The sequence below is a fragment of the Corylus avellana genome, chromosome 6 (genome assembly GCF_965113065.1).
Source record: "Corylus avellana chromosome 6, dhCorAvel1.hap1.2, whole genome shotgun sequence".
In the NCBI taxonomy this organism is placed as follows: Eukaryota; Viridiplantae; Streptophyta; class Magnoliopsida; order Fagales; family Betulaceae; genus Corylus; species Corylus avellana.
Genome location: NC_142495.1, coordinates 20,404,286 through 20,423,300, shown reverse-complemented (window position 1 = coordinate 20,423,300; position 19,015 = coordinate 20,404,286). Strand labels below are relative to the sequence as shown.

Below are 19,015 nucleotides of genomic sequence, written 5' to 3'. Positions count from 1 at the left end.
GAATTCAAACTTAGGTTTGAAGGAGGCCTAAGTTTTCTCTGAAAACCACCCTAATTTATCTAGTTTTGCAACTTGATATTTACGTTCATATCGGATTTAAGTACCACAGTAATACACTCAAAATAGGATAATACTAGACATCCCAACACTTTTTTTTCAAATTCCTTTTTCCCAAATGATCTGGTTCATTAAATAAATAAATATATTTATATTATTATTTTTTTCTTAAATGAATGTGGGTCCAGATCATTTGGGAATAATGAAAGTAATATATATATATATATATATATATATACACTAAAAGTATATAGTTAAAATACTAAAGCGGATGTAGGTGCGTTTAAAAAGTGAGTAGTTAAATTAATAATAATAAAAAAAATTTCTTTAGTTAAATTTTATATAAACATTTGCTAAACCGGACATGAATGCTAACATATATTTCGGTACCTCTAAGTAGGCATCACACCAGCCATTACTCCACCAAGGCACCAACATGGAATTTAAAAAGAAAAAAAGATTATTGCCTTATTGGAAAGTTGCACCAATCAAAATTGATGAGAATAACGGACTTTTGTTTTTATTTTTGTTTCTTTTTTTTCCTTGCCACTAAATTGGGATATTACTTTTGTCTTCTTGCTCCCAAGGCATGAATGATTCATTTTATATTCTTTTTTGCCTTTTGGCGTGGTTTGGAGTTACCTTAACTTGATTTGCTTAGAGTAATGCTATATACTATATCCACATTTAACTCTCATTCTACTGAGTTGATGTAACAGTGTTCATCAATCCTTGAAATTTTTTTCTTTTAAATCAAACGATGACGTGACACATCAGCCGAATAAAATATTGTGAAACATGAAGATAGTATGTAGCGTTACTCGTTTGGTGGACACACAAAGTAAGTTGCTTGATATGGAAAGCACAAGAAAGTTGAACACAAAGACAAGTATATAAAGTCTTTTATTTAGGGCAGAACAATACATAAGGAATCAGGAAGGTTATTATAGCTAAGATACCATATACCCCATGCTCCATTCTATATACTACCTACTTATACGTATGCATTGAAAACATGCTCCCCTCTCAAAATTATTATTGTGAATAGCTCCTCCGACTCACTACCTCCAACTACATTTTTTTTATGGGCGAGAGCCCTCAAGCCCTCGTTTTGGGGCCAGCTAATGGCAGAGTTGTCCATCTCTGCAGGCAGTGATTGAATCAAACAATTTATATTGGGGGTATTGCTAAAAATTTTTTTAGCGTAGTAAAAATTTTCTCTACCCTAAAAGTTTAGTAATTCTCATAATATATGCATCACAAAAAAATATCTATAAAAATTCATAAATATGTGTTCAAATTAATATATTAGAAATGTAACATGTCGGCACTATATATATATATATATATATATATATAATTGTACTTTACCGTCTCTTAAAAGTACTAAATTATTAAGTATCGAGTCTTTGAGATAGAAAGAACGAAAGAGAGTGAGTTTTGGACTTTAGGGGAGCAGTGTGTTGGCTAGGTAAAAAGAAATATATACATATAATTTTGGGGTGAAAAAAATAAATTTTAAAAATCACGGCACCCCCAAAATGTACGTGGCTCCGCCACAGTCTGCAGGTACTGTGTAGTGACCAATCCTCCAAAGTCAAACCAAACACCCGGATGAGCTCGAAGGGGAAGAACTCCTTCCTGAAGCCGGGCGCGCGCCATATCTGGTGGAGCTTGCCGACGGCGACGGCGATGAGGGACCCGCAGGGGCTGAAGGCCACGGCTTTCATGGCGTTCTTGAAGGAGATCCGGTGGAGGACCACCTGCCGGTGGAGATTCACGAGGAGGCACCGGCTGTTGCCGTCGACGATCAGGAGGAACACGCCGTCCGGGGAGGCCGCCAGGCGGCAGATGTCAGAGGAGGACTGCACCGTGAGGGTTAGTGTTTGGAACTTGACGAGGTCGGTAATGCTCACGCGGTTACCAACCGGTGAGATTAGCAGGTTGTTTTTAGTGATCACCACCTTGCCTCCTCGGTAGGGGGCTCCCAGCAGGTTTTGAAACCGGTAGTTCATCGCTTGAATCAAAGGTAAAGCTGTTTTAAATTGTACAATAATAAACTTTCAATTTTCTCAATCAACCAAACAGATGATTAGGATGAACCTCGAAGCTCTTGTCAGGGTTTATCTAGGGTTTCTCCGGTGGGGCTGGTCATGGACCGGGTGATCCATCCGAATTAAAACCCGAACTGGTTCCATATATGGGCCAGGCCTAAACATTGGCTGTATCCAGCCCATTTTAAAGGTTTGGTCTCATCGTTTTTTAGTTCATGACAAGACACGAGGTGGACTCGTTGCATGTAATACGTTGGTTCCCTAGGAAGTGAAGGAAAGTGTTGGGAAAGACTAGTATGGGCCTAGGAGCACCCGAAACAAAAGCCGACTCTTGCGGCCTGTGGTTAGAGTTTTCCCGCTTATTTAAGGTTCGAATTAAATAAAAAAAAAAAAAATAAATAAATAAAAAAAAGAGTTCAAAACCTACGTAAGCACTTCACTTTTAGGAGAAAACTATTTTTTTTTTTTTTAAAAAAAAAAAATTTACGAGAAAACTGAATATTCGTTTATGGATTCTCCTCAGCGCAATCAGGTCGCCGCCCCATTGTCATCTCCGGCGAAGTCTCTGGAAATGCAGGTAAGCGTTCAATTTTTTAATAGTGTTTGGTTGTGTTCACAGACTGTTTGTTTGGTGAGAAAATAGTGAAATCAGAAAAAGAAATAGGGTTTATTTCTCTATTTTCATTTTTTTATTTTCTTTTATTTTTTTTATATGAATTGGCACTGTAGGGTAATTTGATGGTCGCTTGAGGGTTTGTTTATGGACATGAATGATGATAGGTTTTGTGGAAGTTAATTTTTTTTTGTTATAATTCTTTACTTCTACATTTTCTAAGCAATCAAAGAAATAATTTTGGCTTTTTGGGAGAATTTGATTATGGTAACTGGATTTTAATCATTTTAGCAATACAACTTGTCTTTAATTTAGTTGTACTAAGTTATATCTAGTATGTCTAAAGTTCACCATATGGAATGACAGAAATTACTTTTGGAGAAAAGTTTTAGATCACTATTTGCATCATCTTTGTGTTCAATTTTTATCTCTTCTGGGATGATCATCCTTAGCAACCATGAAATTGGAAGAACGTGACTGAATTGCCTGATAAGGATCTTTCATATGCATCATGAGAGAAGGTAATCTATCCTTGTCATTTCTTTTAAGATTTTGTGCAGTAGAGTAATTTGAGTATTGAAATGTAGGAGGCCAATTATCACCAACACAGTACACGTAGAGATCTTCATTTTGAACCTGATATAGCCAGCAAGAGTGTAGCTACTGGAAATATGGCAAATTCAAGGGATAGCCTACGAAACTTGAAGAATGTGGCTGTGCCTCATGGCAAGAGAAGTACAATCTCCAACACTTGGGAGTCAGTCAGATATGCTCGGTCCATAAATTCCCAGTTCCCTTTCTGCCCCTTTGAAGAGGTTAGATCCACTCAGACTAGTGGAAATTCCCTTCCTTCTGGTATTGGTTTGCATGTAAATAGCATCGGCAGATCTGTTGTCTTGGACTCGGATATGTTTGCAAGCAAGAATTCAACTGGGTACCTGAGTTCACAAGATAAGCTAGTGCCTGAGGACCCAAATAGTATCTCAATTTCAGCTGTAGCTAGGCCAATGTTTTCTCATGCAGATGTAGATCAGCAGGAAAGGCAAGCTGGTGTGGCAGCCACTTATGCCATTAATAGTCTGAATCCCCCATGTGGTTCTTTTTCTTTGATACAAATTGAGCAGCAGGTGGCTTCTGGTGAGGGGAGAATGTCCACTTCACAAAATGCTGACAGTGTGGAGTCGTCGAACCAAGTAAGCCGCACAAGGAAAAGGCAAGTATGCTTTTATTGTCTTAGTCATGCTTCATTTAGTTTTTCACAGTAAGCCAACTTGAGTTTTTGGGATGCATGCAGGAAAAGGGCAGCAAACAAACGTGAGAGTGATGGCTGCACACGATGTCATTGTAGGAAGTCCGAATGCTTGAAACTGTAAGTGCACAGGAGGCATGTGTTGAGCACATTTTAAAACTTGTATCTTTTTACCTGGGCTTTTGGCAGAATGTTGAAATGTATTGAGTGAAAATGTAATATCTAAGAAGCTTCAGCTTGTTCAACCTTTATTTATTTTTTATTTTTTAATGGATGGAATTTTGTGAATGAAATTATGAGCTTATAAACCATGACAGATTTTCTGACGGTATCGTTTTTCTAAAACATTCAACTTTTAAGCTGCCATTGCTGTTGCAGTTTGATTCAGTTGTATTTTTTGTCATTTGCAGTTATTGTAAGTGCTTTGCAGCTGGACTTTATTGCGTGGATTGTTGTTCATGTGAAAGCTGTATTAACAAACCTGAATATGATGACTTGGTTCTTGATACACGGCAGCAAATTGAATCTCGTAATCCTCTTGCGTTTACTCCAAAGATTATTATGCATGCCACTGACTCTCCTAAAAATGTTATGGTAATCACTTATCAGAGTATCTATCTTGTTCTTTATTGTGATTGAATTAAATATATAAGCAAAAGAACTCTGCAGGAAGAAGGGAACCAGAATACTCCATCTTCAGCCAGGCACAGAAGAGGATGCAATTGCAGGAAGTCAGAGTGTTTTAAAAGATATTGTGAATGTTATCAGGTTCATTCTACAGCGATGGCTTGAAGTTTGTTTTAGCCAATAATATCCGGAAGTGTTGTTCCTTCCAACTGCATTATTCTGAATCTCCTTCCTAATAACTGTGGCATGACATTCCCAAAATTCATGTCATACTGATTGTCACTGCTTTTTTGTTTGAAATGAAATTTAAAAACATAAAGTTCAAACAAGGTAAGGAAGTTGGGATAGGAAGTACGTATGCATTTTCGCTCTTTGACTAATTCTAATTAGACACAGCTTTTGCTCTATTTAAGGCTAAAGTCGGATGCTCCGATGGATGTCGATGCCAGGGTTGCCAAAATTCTTTTGGGAAGAAGACAGGTCAGATTTTATTTTATTTTTTATTATCTGGTCTGTAGTTTATTTTGGTAAAATTTAGCATGTTTTGCCATCATAAATGCAGTCTTATTGAACTCGTAGCAGTCATACGTTTTCGCCATGGGGTATGATTTACATTAATTTCAAACTTTGGCAAGTTAAAAAATACAGTTTGAGAGGGCCACATAGTGTGGCTAAGAGCCTGTTTGAGATTGCATTTGAGGGGCCTAAAAGTACTTTTAACACTTAAAAAGTCCGTTTGAAAAAAAAAAAAAAAAAAAGTACTCGTTTGGTAAAAAAATTAAAAGAGCTTTTAATGGTCCAAAAAGCCTAAAAATGGGCAACAAACATTTTTGGCAAAAGCTTAAAAATGAAGTGTTTATCCAAGAGCTCTGTTTAACTTAAAAATTTTATTTCTCAAACGCAATCCCAAATAGGCTCTAAAACTCTTTATCTGTGGCATTGGACAAAATGATGGATGCTTTTGTGCTGACAATAACAGTTGAGGGTGATTGGTGATACTTTTAACAAATGGAATAATTTTTTTAAAATAATTATGCATAAATGTATTTGAGCATTCTTGGTCTGAATGATGCTAGCAAGTTGCCAATAATCTCTTGATATCAGTGAGCAGCTAATGAGTTGGTTGACTTAGTTTACTGTCTGACATTCGATATATACTCTTTTGTGATATGTGCAGGCCTTAGTCTCAGAATTTTCTTACAGTTCATTTTGGGGAAGAGTGATCATTGTCTGAGTTATGAGTTGTAGTATATATATCTGTCATTATATACTGGAGACAAATAATCTTTGAATGTTATGTTGGAGAATGCATTTTCATTGACAAGCAAATTGCAAGCACTAAATACAGACAGTTTGCATCAAAATGGATATTAGAGGTTTTTTTATTATCTCTTTTCTCTGGTTACATACAACTAACTATCCATAACCCTGGAATTATGAAAACAGCATATAGGAGAGCTGAAAGATGTGATAAACCCTCTTATGAGAAGCTGGAGGTTGCAGAGGGTGGAAATGATGCGAGTATGGAGCATTTCTCACCAACATGGGAAGGACCTCCTGAGTTCGACGGTATCTTTGATGATTTAAAGGGGGAGATTGATATAACTGCCATGCTCAAGGACGTGGTGAAAGCTAGCTCCCCAAACCAGAGAGACAAAAAATAAAGTTTGCAGGCTGTGCCTTCTTTCCCTTCTCTTACCCCATACAATAATTTTGGTATTGCTGTAAATAGAAGAGGTTTTGTCTCCTATTAATGACAGTAGCCATAATAATGTTTGTCTATAACATGCTTGCGGCTTTAATTTTTAATTTTTTTTTTTTTTTAAGACTCATGAATAAACTGGTAATATTTGACTTGTGCCACTATTGTGAATTTGACTCTTCACTTTAATCTAAAAGAGATGGAAAGTGTTCAATATATATGGGTTTGGCAATCCATCTTTCCTTTTCTTCCCCTTATTCTCACTTCTAAGGGGAAAAAAAAATTAACATCTTTTCAAAACAATTTTTTTTACTATTTTGTCACAAAAGCTATTATCTTATTTCACTTTTATATTGCATCATTTATTTTTTATTACTATTCAAACAAAAAAACTCAAAACTTATTTTACTTTTTATGTTATGTCAATACTTCATGCTTATCAAATTGATGATTGATTGCGGTAGAGGTATGATAATTTGATTGAGGATGTAAAGATTGTCTTGCACAGACTTAATTGAAAGATGGTGCATAGAAAAAGGGAAGCAAATATAACGGCACGTACTTTGGCAAATGTGGCGCTCTAAACATCTATTGGGAAAATTTGAATGGAGGAGTATCTTGAATTTTTGCAAACTGTTGTATGCTTGGATAGTTTGTAATATCTGATTTGTAAGAATGGATGAAAGAATGAAATTTCACTTTAAAAAAAATTAATAAATAAATGGTTTGCCAAACACACCGTTAAAAATTCTAACAGAAAGTGGAACGAATCCTAGAAATTGAGGACTTGATCACATGCAGATGAAGAAAATAGTTCAAATTTTACATGTGCTACAAGAGTTCTCATTTGGTAATGCTTAAATTGTTATGGGCAGCTTACATTTATCACATTCAGGTTGTGCTACGGATAAGGTTATAAGTTGTTTTAAAATGTAAAATCGGATTTTATTTAATAAGAATTAGTAGGTATTTTTATCAATTGGGATTCAAATTAGTTGTATTATTAGTTTGAGTATTATCTACCTTATTTGTTTGCAAATTCGATTAAATACTGATCAACCCTGAATTTTTATAACTTTTTATTTTATATTTTTTTTATAATAAAAAATATGGGTATTTTGAAAATTTTAACCATATTTAATGGAAAACTCTAACAGAAGGGGATGTTGCAAAAAATTGAATCGATACTTTGAATTGATAGTTTTTGAATTTCGGGAGGATAATTTCAAAAAGCATGGATGTTTAGGAGATTAAGTAATGTTTCTCCTAATAAAAATCATTCAGAAAATTTGAATTCAAACTAGGTTTGAAGGAGGCCTAAGTTTTCTCTAAAAAACGACCCTAATTTATCCAGTAACGCAACTTGATATTTACGTTCATATCGGGTTTAAAGTAGCACAAGAATACACTCAAAATAGGATAATACTAGACATCCCAATACTTTTTTCCTAATTTCTTTTCCCAAATGATCTGGTTCATTCAATAAATAAATAGATTTATATTGTTTTTTTTTTCTTAAATAAATGTGGGGTTACTTTTTCCCTAATTTCTTTTCTCAAATGATCTGGTCCATTCAATAAATAAATAGATTTATATTTTTTTTTTCTTAAATAAATGTGGGGTCCAGATCATTTGGGAATAATGTAAGTAGAATATATATATATATAGTTAAAATATTGAAAAGTATATAGTTAAAATATTGAAGCAGATATAGGTGCGTTTAAAAAGTGAGTAGTTAAAATAATAATAATAAAAAAATAATATTCTTTAGTTAAATTTTATATAAAGATTTGCTAAACCGGACATGAATGCTAACATTTCGGTACCTCTAAGTAGACATCACGCCAGCCATTACTCCACCAAGGCACCAACATGGAATTTAAAAAGAAAAAAAGATTATTGCCTTATTGGAAAGTTGCACCAATCAAAATTGATGAGAATAACGGAGTTTTGTTTTTTTGTTTTTGTTTTTGTTTTTTTCCTGCCACTAAATTGGGATATTACTTTTGTCTTCTTGTTCCCCAAGGCATGAATGATTCATTTTATATTCTCTTTTGCCTTTTGGCGTGGTTTGGAGTTACCTCAACTTGATTTGCTTAGAGTAATGCTATACTATATTCATATCCAACTCTCATTCTATTGAGCTGATGCGGCAGTGTTCATTAATCTTTGAAATTTTTTTCTTTAAAACAAACGATGACGTGACACATTAGCTGAATAGAATATAGTGGAACATGAGGGTAGTATAGCGTTACTTGTTTGCTTAACATGGACACACAAAGTAAAGTTGCTTGATATGGAAAGCACAAGAAAGTTGAACACAAAAACAAGTATATCTGAAGTCTTTTATTTAGGGCAGAAGATGACATAAGGAATCAGGAAGGTTATTATAGCTAATATACCATATACCCCATGCTCCATTCTATATACTACCTACTTATACATATGCATTCAAAACATGCTCTCCTCTCAAAATTATTATTGTGAATAGCTCCTCCTACTCACTACCTCCAACTACATTCTTTTTATGGGCGAGAGCCCTCAAGCCCTAGTTTTGGGGCCAGCCAATGGCAGATTTCGTCCATCTCTGCAGGTACTGTGTAGTGACCAATCCTGCAAAGTCAAACCAAACACAAAGAGCTTTTTCTTTTCAGTTTCCATCAAGTGATCCTGAGTTTTTTCTAGCTAATGCATAGAAAAGAAGAAAGAAAAAAGAAAAGAAAAGAAAAGAAAAGGATGGTTACCCTTCATAGGATTTGAATGTTACATAGCGAAATCCTGCTGAAGTTAAGGAGTGGGCTGATTTTTCCCCATATTTATAGAGGACAACGTCATCGCCTACAACAAGATAAGACAATTGGATATCATCAAGTTGTGTAGTAGTTGTATAATAGTCTACTAAATATCAAATTGACACGGGAAGTGTGACCACAAGGGGCAACCTAACAATGGAATGACAGCCCCAACAAATAGAATTTATAGCAGATACTTACAAATTCCATGACAAAGCAAAAAGGGTAAGGAAGCAGCACGCCTTCCAGCCTCATGTGAGCTTTGTATTTTGCTTCTTAAGCTCCTGCAGGGTAAAACACCATTTAACTATCAAACATGGGAATATTTTGAAGAAAAAAAATTAGGATCATTAGATGAGATCCATTAAGCTTGTAATTCAGGTGGGGATCATATAGAAACTGCTGGAACGGCTTGAATTCAGACGCTTTCGGATCATTATAATTTCTCACATAGAACAAATCCCCAAAGTTGAAACATGTTTTAGTACACAGGTTTAGTGCTAGCCATTCTCAACATAAACAAGAGAGGTTGGATATGTGGGTTTGTTTGCAAAGGAATATGCTCTAAATGATGTCTTAGTTACCTTGCCCCTGGAAGCCATCCACTTAGTCCGATAATTGCTTTTAGGTTGACAGGGTATGGGTTACCATTTCCATATCTTCCTAGAGCATAACAAGTTGCAGAGTAAAGCGCCATTGCAGCACCCATACTGAATCCTCCAATACCAACTTTTACTGTCAAAAAAATAGTGTGATAATGAAACTTCCAACAATTGAATTTGCATGACATCAATTTATACAGACAAGATATTCTTTCAAAAGAAGTATGCTAGACATAACTTGGAAAGTTAAACATGAAAGACGACACAGGCATAGCTTAGCAAGACAATAAATTTGATCAGTTATTACTTTTGACATCAGGTTAAACTACAGGGTTTTGAACTTCAATTCTCAGCAGGAAAATTGGTCTTCCTGGTTGTTGAATAATCTCATTGAGAGTATGGTTTATAACCATGATAATAAAGAAATCGGTTATTATGGGGAGATAGTTATTTTGCAAATATTTAGCCTTCAAAGTACCATCAGCTGGTTCTGTTGACAACAAGTTTGCAATATGTGCTGCTGAAGCATCTAAAGCCTCCCAATCATTTGAACCATCTTCTGAAAGCTCTCCCACATCAAACCCTGATATGAAACGCGGAAACAATTGAGATGATCAAAGCATGAAAAGATAAATGGTGTTATTTACACCTGAGATGGGTGATATTATACATATGATACTAATTTTATCATTTTAGAAGAGAGACCAAAAGGAGATCGATCCTTACATGCAGTGCAAGGAAAACCACCAAGTAATGTAACAGGGCGCGTTGGTGCAGTTGGGCAGATCCATTTAATCTGCATCACAGAAATTTAGCAGAAACCTAAGATACTTGTGGAGAAGAATAATTAAAATTAGGATAAAGGAGGCAGTAGTATGTGCACAGAAAATAGCATGTACAAGCTGATTATGTTCATAAATAATGAAAGACATATATCTGTACATTTGGAAGAGGAAGGGATTCCAAGAGCTGGGAAGAGCTGCAACCAAATAGAGCGTGGAATCAGAAACCATATCATTCTTTAATTATTTGTTTTTCAATAAAAATATATGTACATAATACACACCAAGTAGTTGAGTATGTTTATTTTCCAGAAAGTGTAATTGTCCACAAAGAACTCAAAATTGGAAGAGTTTTACATTGAATTTTTTGGATTTTCCCTTAATCACACCACCCTATTGAATTTACCAAGTTCCCTAGAAGAATCTCAATGACTGTATTTCTCTGTATGCATATGAATATCCTTTGTTAAGGTCATCTCTAATTGTTTAGGGTGAACTTCTGGTCCCATTCATGAATTTGGCATATATTCTTTTCCAAATTAAGGCTTCTCTAGTTAAGTTTACATCAAATCAAATAAGAGATGAAAAGGACAAATAAACTAATTATACTCATTCACGGTGCTACTGCTCTCTCCCATCAAATTTATTCATGAGAATCTCCCCCACAACATCAAATAATTTGACATTATAGACCATGTCAGGATGTTGACATCCTTGAACTCTTCTTTTTTGGCGCCTTTTGGAACCAAAAAGTCCTTCTTTCCAATACCGGCTATGTACTAAAATACAAAAGGAAAGAATAGCATCAACCCTCGATGGAAAAGACAGGGCATTAAAAAATTAAAAAAAAAAAAAAAAAAAAAAGACCACTACATTTTTTGAGTTTAACCTAAATGTCTCACACTATTAACTAAAGAAGTCAATGTAAACAACGATCCAAAGCTAGGTTTTTATCATTGATGTGCAAGCTGAAATACTTAAAATTCCATGTTGAACATGCCGTTAAAGCTATATTTACCAACATCTCAGTATTAAACCTCCCTCTCCCCCACAATTATCAAGCTCTCATCATATAGAAAACATAAAACTATTTGCTTCCTTACTTGAAGAGTTTTAAAATCTGTGATAATGGTTCTGAGAGACAATCACAAGAATGCATAAAGCAAGAACATTGAGGTAAGCAAGGAAGACAACAGCGGGGAAAAATAGCAACAAAACATCACCTTGGGCCATTATCACCAAGTCCATGAAGCCAAACTATAGTAGCCTGATGTTTTCCTTTAGGCCTCACTACATGTGTCCGTCCGAACTCGAGTGTTCTAGCAGTTCGACTACCTGAATTCATGTCATCAAAATGTCACCACTCAAAAAGCCATACAAGTTCAAATCAAATAAAGATGAAATATATATATATATATATATATATATATATATATATATATATATATATATATATATATATATTCACTTCAGCATTCATTTATAATAGTACCATGCATCAAACCAAAGAAAACCGAAACGAATATATAGAAAGAAATTTTCCAGGTAATAGCAGTCCACACTAGATGATATTTGAGATGAAAAAGGCAATGGAAGGTGGAAAGGATACAAACCAGAACCCATATAGCTCATCTTCACAGTTGTGGGATCTGCACTAAACAGACAACCTATTGCAATGACTAAAGAATAGGTACTGCAATGGAAAAAACACAGAATGCTAATGTGTATTTATACCCATATGGATGGAATAAAACGTGCACGTATGCATCACTGTGTAAGTGTATTGTGTACACCAGCTGCACCTTGCACCTAAAACCGCCTAGAAACTCGAGGCATCCATGAAAAGGAAAGGTAAAAAGGCAAGGACAAAAGCAGCAAATCTTTTGTGAACAGAGAGAATCCAAGCAGAGGCAGAGCACATTCATCCATTCCTAAGCCACCCAGCTAGGAGAGAGGGCTCTGATTTTGCAACATAGAGAGAATCTATGCTTGTGGGCAGTGGCCAGAAAATAAAGCAAATCCCAACAACAACTGAAAGAATATTACTGAAAACAAGAGAGAATAATCCAGGTTTGTAAAAGAAAATATCTCTTTACAATCATTTGTTTATACATTTTTGATGATTGATGGATACCCATTAAGCTGAAAGCAAAGTTTCCAGTGTCCTATTTATCTATGAGACGCAATCCCTCAAAAAACTCTGGAAAATGGAATTAGTCAATAATTCAAGGAGAAAATGAAAATTGGGGTTTGGGTATATTTCCATTTTTTTATATTTAATTTTTCATCTAATGTAAATAGTAATTTATATTATCAATTAAGGACACCAACCTGGATTTCTTGTGGAAGAGACAAAAGAAAAAGATTGTGAACTTTTCCTCTCCTTCCCTCTTTCTTTCTTCTATAGTTGCATTCCTGCTTTTCTTCGCTGCCACTATTTTACTTTGGTTGTTCGAATACTCAAGCCCCACAATAACAGTTTTTTATTTATTTTTTTTTTATACTAATGGGGACAGCACAAGCACATAGTAAGTCCAGAACAGGAGATTTTCTTGAATGATATTGGTGCCACCAAAACCTGCTTATAATCTTGTGTGTTCTTAACACAGTTATCTGTGGTTCTTCAAAATCAATTGTGGAATCACAGAAATCCCCAGCAGAGAAATCTTGAAGAAGCATTTTTTCATAGTAATTGTTGATGAAAGTTGATTTCTTTACTATGGCACTCAATTTATTTCCGAAATCTCTTGCTAGTTCTCTGTATTCTGTTACTCAAAAGTAAAGCAGAATGTTTTAAATTTGTATTGTATCCCTTAATTAGACTAATATGTTGATGATATCCAAATTAATATGTCAGTTTTCAATGTGATAGATTTAAGACTTCATTTAGGCCAATTCTAAAGTGGAGACATTTGTCAATGACTGCGAGTATACAACTGTACTCTCAGATAAAAGATTAAGAACTATAAACCAAAAAAAAAAAAAAAAAAATTGACTCAAGCAGTCCACCCACAACAGTGGCTGGTGGCACGGCCCAACCGTGATTAGGTCGTGCTTTCCACCATCCATGGTGGCTCGCAGCTACTCCAATATGAGGAGTGGAACCACCCTTTAAATCGGGGTGATTGAGAACCATCTCCTATATAGGGGGCAGCTCGTGGCCTTCCCTATTTAAGGGTTGGTTCGTGACCCCGTTCACAGGGTATAGAAGAGCATAACCATATGTTTTGGCAACGACCCAACCATGGTTAAGTTGTGCTTCACGACCATTGACCCCCTTTATTTTGTTTTTTAAATAATATATATATATTTGAGGAGAAGAATTGTATTTTTACATTTATCTATGACAAAAATGTTGACAGCGGTTTCAAATTTAGAATAGATATAAACTATAGTCTTAAATATATGACATTGAAAACTAAAGTCTTAAAGTTAAAATGACAAAAAGCATAGAGGCTTCCCATTTTCTTCCACAGCCAAATTATGGAATTATTTAAACTTTCCAGTGGAACATAATATCAATTAATTGCCTATGGCTTGTAGCCTTGTCTGCATTTCAAATTGAGATACTCTGATCACTAAACATTTAAATTAGCTAAAAGTGCCATCAGCATATATACTGTCCTTAACATGATAAATTTTGAGATGCATTTCCAAGACTAAGAGCTCTCATGCTCTAGCCATTTCTGAGAACAAACGTCTACTAATAATTATGTGTAAATCCCCTCTTTTCCTTTTTTTAGTGTAAAGAAAGCGGACTTGCTTTTACAAAATATAGTACTGTCCAGTTGGTCTAGCAGTTAAAACCGTGCGTTTATAAAAACACACCCAGTTAACAAAAACTTTGATTTTTTCACGTTTTCAAATCTCCATTTCTTTTAAACACGCTATCCTTCCTTATCACTAAATTCCTAAAATCCCAACTATTGTTTTTTAAATTAATTAGTTAAGATCTTATCATATTAGTATTTATCACTTTTAACTTTGTTACTTACTAATATATTTTAGGCTTTTATACACAAATCAGACAATGTCAATGCAGAAAAAGCAAACTCTAGCTATATTTAAGTGGTTGACTAAAAGGGTTGAAAAAAGCCTACTTACATGGCAGGCCAGGATTGGTTATGGCAATAAATGGCGGCATCAGATTTCTTTCCTAGGTCAATATTATGGCACTTCCCTCTTTAGAGAAGAGATTGGAGGGGTAGCTTTTTGTTTGTCAACTCCTTCCTTACCCCACACCCTACTAAAGAAAGAATCAATGAGGATTAGAAAAAAAGGGTTTGATACTAATTTGTGGGTTTGCTATAAAGAGGACAACATATGCTGTTGGCACTACTGTCTTAATAGGGGATTAAAATACTTCAATGCTGGACTTAACTAGAAAAATTTGAGTACACAAAACAAAGAATTTGCAACTTTTTTCAAAACTAGTGCAGTGCAGCTTGATCCTCAAGGATGATTTTTATTTATTTATTTATTTCATTTTTTAGGCCAGAAGTTTCCTGCGAAGCTGGCGAGCAGGGCGAACTTGAACCTATCTTAGTGGTTGGGAGGGATCTTTGGTAACCCCAAAATTTATAAAAATCTTGGCCCAACTTTTTCACGTCTTAGATGGCTAGATGCTTTAACTTCCTACTCTATATTACTTATTGTGTCTATGTATTTATTTATTTACATAGGCTCGGATCCTTCACGCAAAGAAAATCCTGATTCGTCCCTAGCTGGCGAGCACACGATCGAAAAGAGTTACCATCTTGAATAGACGACAAAAGTTTCTAACTTACAAGATTATGCATAAAGTACAAGCATAATATCCCCAATGCAAGAGGGTGGTGCTCATTTATGGAATAAACATTAGAGAAGCATACCAAGAAAACTAGGTATCTTTATGTCTTTCACTTAAAGCTCATAATCTAATCCAATTAAATTATTCAAAATTTACATGTAAACAACCAACAAGTCTTGTCACACAAGTAAGAATGAATTATAAGCTAGGATTCACTATGTATAAAAAAATTAAAAAAAAAAAAAAAAAAAAATCAACCTCATGACCTGCATGCTGCATGTGCAGCACAAGAGAGAAAGCAAAGCTATAGTGAAAAGACAAAACACAAAAAGAAAACCAAACAAGGTGCATAGCTAAAGCTATCCCCCAACCCTAACATAAAAATTCCTATTCTCTAAGCTATTTGGAAACCCATTACACCTGAGCAGTACCTTTTTTATGAGTACCCATTACATTTACAGCTGTTCGTTGCATATAAATTACTAATTCCTATAGAATTAGCCTAGGGCGAGAGGGCAGATCTTTATAAATAATCATCCTTCATATTCTTTTCCTTTAGATGATTTGACCCATGAATGAATACACATTGAGAGGTATGGTTGGATTGCTGTCAAGATTGTGTTTGATCTTCTTTTTAAATTGTGTTTGATGTTCCACCGCTTAATTAATTATTGTCTTTTCCGCCTTTGAGAATCTCGTATGGAGCTATGGATAGATCGCTCTCAAGGTTGAATTTTGTTTTCGGTCTTAGTGGCGGAACCAGACAATTGATATTGGGGGTGCCGCTAAAATTTTTTTTAGGGTGCCAAGTGGTAACTTACATAAGTAGAATATAATTTTTTTTTTCTTTTTTTGGGGGTGCCATGTGGAACTTGGATAGTAAAATAGCAAAAAAAAAATTAAAAATTAAAAGCTTTGGCATCCCCAAAGCGTCAAGTGGCTCTGCTATTGGGTCTTTATAATGTAATTTTTTGTTTTTGTATACTTTTTCTTACTCATTTATATTTAAGCTATATATAAGCTTGGATTTATTAGTCAGTTTACTCAATCTCGTAACTGCAATATAAGTTAATTTCTCAAAATTCCATTTATTTCTAAAAAATTGTTAAGAGGAAAAAAAAAAAAAGCTTTAAATTTCTAAACAGGCAGATTCAGCTTTGAAGTGCAAGGAATGTTCTCGAGTTAAAACCCATTTCATTTAGGAATGTAGTTTTTTTTTTTTTAAAAAAAAAAAATTAACAGCCCTGATTGTTAAACTCTTTGTTTTATGTTATCGAAATAAAAACATTAATAAACAACCATATTAATTAATTTTTAGTATGTCTAATAAATTTTAGACCTACAATATATATATATATATATATATATATATATATAGCTTTTAGTAATTCCTTTAGATTTATTATTTGTGAATGACTGAAAGCTAGAATTTATTATTTAATTTATTATTGAAAATTGGACAATAATGGACAAGTTTGAAAAACTGTTGAACTTAAAAATATTTAAAAAATAAAAAATAAAATAAAAATAGTTGTCAAACCATATGAAAAAGTCCCACCTTAGCAGTAAATTTGAGAGAGTCCTGGTAAATTTGATGATAATATTCTCAAAGTGAACTGTGAAAGGTGCTTTACGTTTGCATCAAGTAAAAAGGTCCCCCACTTTCATGAAAGCAATAAAAAGGAAGTCGCTTTGGTTTTAATTTCTTTTTGACATTTCGACTGATTTTTGTCCCATTAATGTTGCATCAATTGATTCCAATGGAATCAAATTCAATATTTTTCTCGCTTTATCTCAACAACAATGATAGGTGTGTTGGCTTGAACCCTAGGGTTTGGTACTAGAAGCTTCCTTTTAATTAATAAATGAGTTAATAATTTTTTTGGTACTTGGGTTTTAAGGTTTTTCATTTTTTCTCCCTAGGTTTTAAAATGTTACTAATCTAGTACCCATCCTATGGGAAAAGACGGAATCAATACCTCCCTTATTTTCCGTCAATCCCAACTAACGAAATTCCACGTGTCACTTCCACAATACGCCACGTGTCCTAAAAATTAAAAATAATAAAAAATAATAAAATAATATATATAAAGCGCTCTCCTGCCTCCTTTCTCCTTCTCCCTCGTCGTCTACCCAACCATCCTCCACCTCTTCACGATCCTTTCCCTAAAAACACCCAAGTCCTCCTTTGTGCCCACCCTTTCGATTTCCACACCCACCAAGATTATTTACCAATAGTGGCACTAAAATAAAGCATTCAAACCGAATTGCAGCTAAGAATTACAAAAAAAAATCTAGAGAGACAATCAGAATTTTAGAGAGAGAGAGAACAGATTGGATTAGAATTTTGCATTGTATTTAGTTTATAAAATTTTTTCCAAATCTGAAGATTATTGTAAGCCTTCGATTTTCTCGGCGACAACTTTGGATCCGATCCGAAACCCAAAATGTATCGGATCAAAATTCCGTTTCAAACCGGAATTTGAACCCATTTTCTTCTATTCCGACCAGGTTTCAACTGAAAGCTGACATTGTTTCGGTTTTGTTTGATTCTGCATAGAAGTCGTGGTAGACACTGAAGGTGATGGAGCTGACGGCGAGTAGAGAGAAGGCGCAGATGAAGAGGGAGTAGAGGAGAGAAAGGAGTTCGTTGTTGGAGAAGATGGGTTCTTGTTGATGACGATGATGGTGGTGGGTATGGAAATCAAAATGGTGGGCATGAAGGAGGACTTGGGTGTTTTTGGGGAAAGGATCGGTGATGAGGTGGAGGAGGGTTGGGTAGACGACGAGGGAGAAGGAGAAAGGAGGCAGGAGAGCGCCTTTTTTTTTTTAGGTTTAATTTTTTTTATAAAAAAAAATTTTAGGACACGTGGCGTATTGTGGGAGTGACATGTGGAATTCCGTTAGTTGGGACTGACAGAAAATAACAGAGGTATTAATTCTGTCTTTTCCCATAGGTGAGGTACTAGATTAGTAACGTTTTAAAACCTATGGAGAAAAAATGAAAAACCTTAAAATTCAGGTACCAAAAAAGTTATTAACCCTTAAGAAATTGAAAAGACAAAAAAAAAAAAAAATTAACAAAAATAGGTCACCGAAAGCTTTCATAGATCTGTCATAATATAGGCGTAATATTATTCTCAACACTCATTATTATACTCATTTTATACTGGTTGGCTTATGCCAGTGAAAAATAATTATGATAAAAAATGTGGAAAAAAAAATGAGTGAAAAAAATATAAAAAAGAAATGAAAGAAAAAGGGTGATTCATGTGGGAAGGGAATAATGAAAATTCCTGCATGGAGTTGTCCCTTTCCTCATAATTCCGAAGAAATATGAATGGAATAGAAGCATGACGTCATACGTTTCTCATGATTGCGTAATATTGGGTTGGCAGCCTTGGAATCGATTCTCCTTCGATTCTCGTGGGGACATATTTGACGTAATTGATTTCATTTTGCTTGCTGCTTCATTTACAAGTTAAAACCTTTTTGGGGGGCCAAAAAAAAAAAAATACTAGAATGGCATTTCAGATATGCCTTACTAATAATAGGCAATGGTCTCATGTCTCATATTCCAGCTTTACTATTAATTAGCTTTGTAAAAAGAACTAAAATAATATATATATATATATATATATATATATATATCTTTCTTTATTCAAATAAGAGGTTTTACAAAACAAACAAATTAAAGGGAAGCATACATATCTATAACAATTAGCTACCACAATTACTAGTAATTTGA

At 34.6% G+C, this 19,015-nt stretch overlaps 2 protein-coding genes across 3 annotated transcripts; one reads left to right on the top strand and one right to left on the bottom strand.

The window, feature by feature from the left end:
• The first annotated feature begins 1,563 nt into the window (after positions 1-1,563).
• On the top strand, positions 1,564-6,354 carry LOC132188470 (uncharacterized). Its single transcript, XM_059602926.2, has 7 exons — positions 1,564-2,086; positions 2,635-3,937; positions 4,019-4,093; positions 4,384-4,567; positions 4,643-4,741; positions 5,014-5,080; positions 6,047-6,354. The coding sequence occupies exons 2-7, from the start codon at positions 3,396-3,398 to the stop codon at positions 6,262-6,264; spliced, it is 1,185 nt and encodes a 394-aa protein (XP_059458909.2). The 5' UTR covers positions 1,564-2,086; positions 2,635-3,395; the 3' UTR covers positions 6,265-6,354.
• A 2,290-nt stretch (positions 6,355-8,644) lies between these two features.
• LOC132187627 (alpha/beta-Hydrolases superfamily protein) lies at positions 8,645-12,681 on the bottom strand. 2 transcript variants are annotated; one of them, XM_059602002.2, is made up of 10 exons: positions 12,213-12,681; positions 12,092-12,127; positions 11,702-11,813; positions 10,639-10,675; positions 10,423-10,492; positions 10,175-10,279; positions 9,679-9,829; positions 9,296-9,378; positions 9,047-9,140; positions 8,645-8,915 (listed from the first exon to the last, which is right to left on the bottom strand). In XM_059602002.2, exons 1-10 carry the CDS (start codon positions 12,244-12,246, stop codon positions 8,828-8,830), a joined length of 810 nt encoding a protein of 269 aa, XP_059457985.1. In that variant the 5' UTR covers positions 12,247-12,681; the 3' UTR covers positions 8,645-8,827. The 2 variants fall into 2 exon arrangements, with proteins under 2 accessions (XP_059457985.1, XP_059457986.1); XM_059602003.2 differs by lacking the exon at positions 12,092-12,127.
• Between the last annotated feature and the right edge of the window lie 6,334 nt (positions 12,682-19,015).

Bases quoted from the DNA above. Each gene is read 5' to 3' on its own strand.
- LOC132188470 (XM_059602926.2), top strand. From the start codon at position 3,396: ATGGCAAATTCAAGGGATAGCCTACGAAACTTGAAGAATGTGGCTGTG. The intron at 3,938-4,018 runs GCAAGTATGCTT...GGATGCATGCAG, and splicing joins GTAAGCCGCACAAGGAAAAG to GAAAAGGGCAGCAAACAAAC. The intron at 5,081-6,046 runs GTCAGATTTTAT...TTATGAAAACAG, and splicing joins TTCTTTTGGGAAGAAGACAG to CATATAGGAGAGCTGAAAGA.
- LOC132187627 (XM_059602002.2), bottom strand. From the start codon at position 12,246: ATGCATACGTGCACGTTTTATTCCATCCATATGG. The intron at 10,280-10,422 runs GTAAGGATCGAT...GTTTCATATCAG, and splicing joins TGGTTTTCCTTGCACTGCAT to GGTTTGATGTGGGAGAGCTT. The intron at 9,379-9,678 runs GTAACTAAGACA...TTTACCCTGCAG, and splicing joins GGATGGCTTCCAGGGGCAAG to GAGCTTAAGAAGCAAAATAC.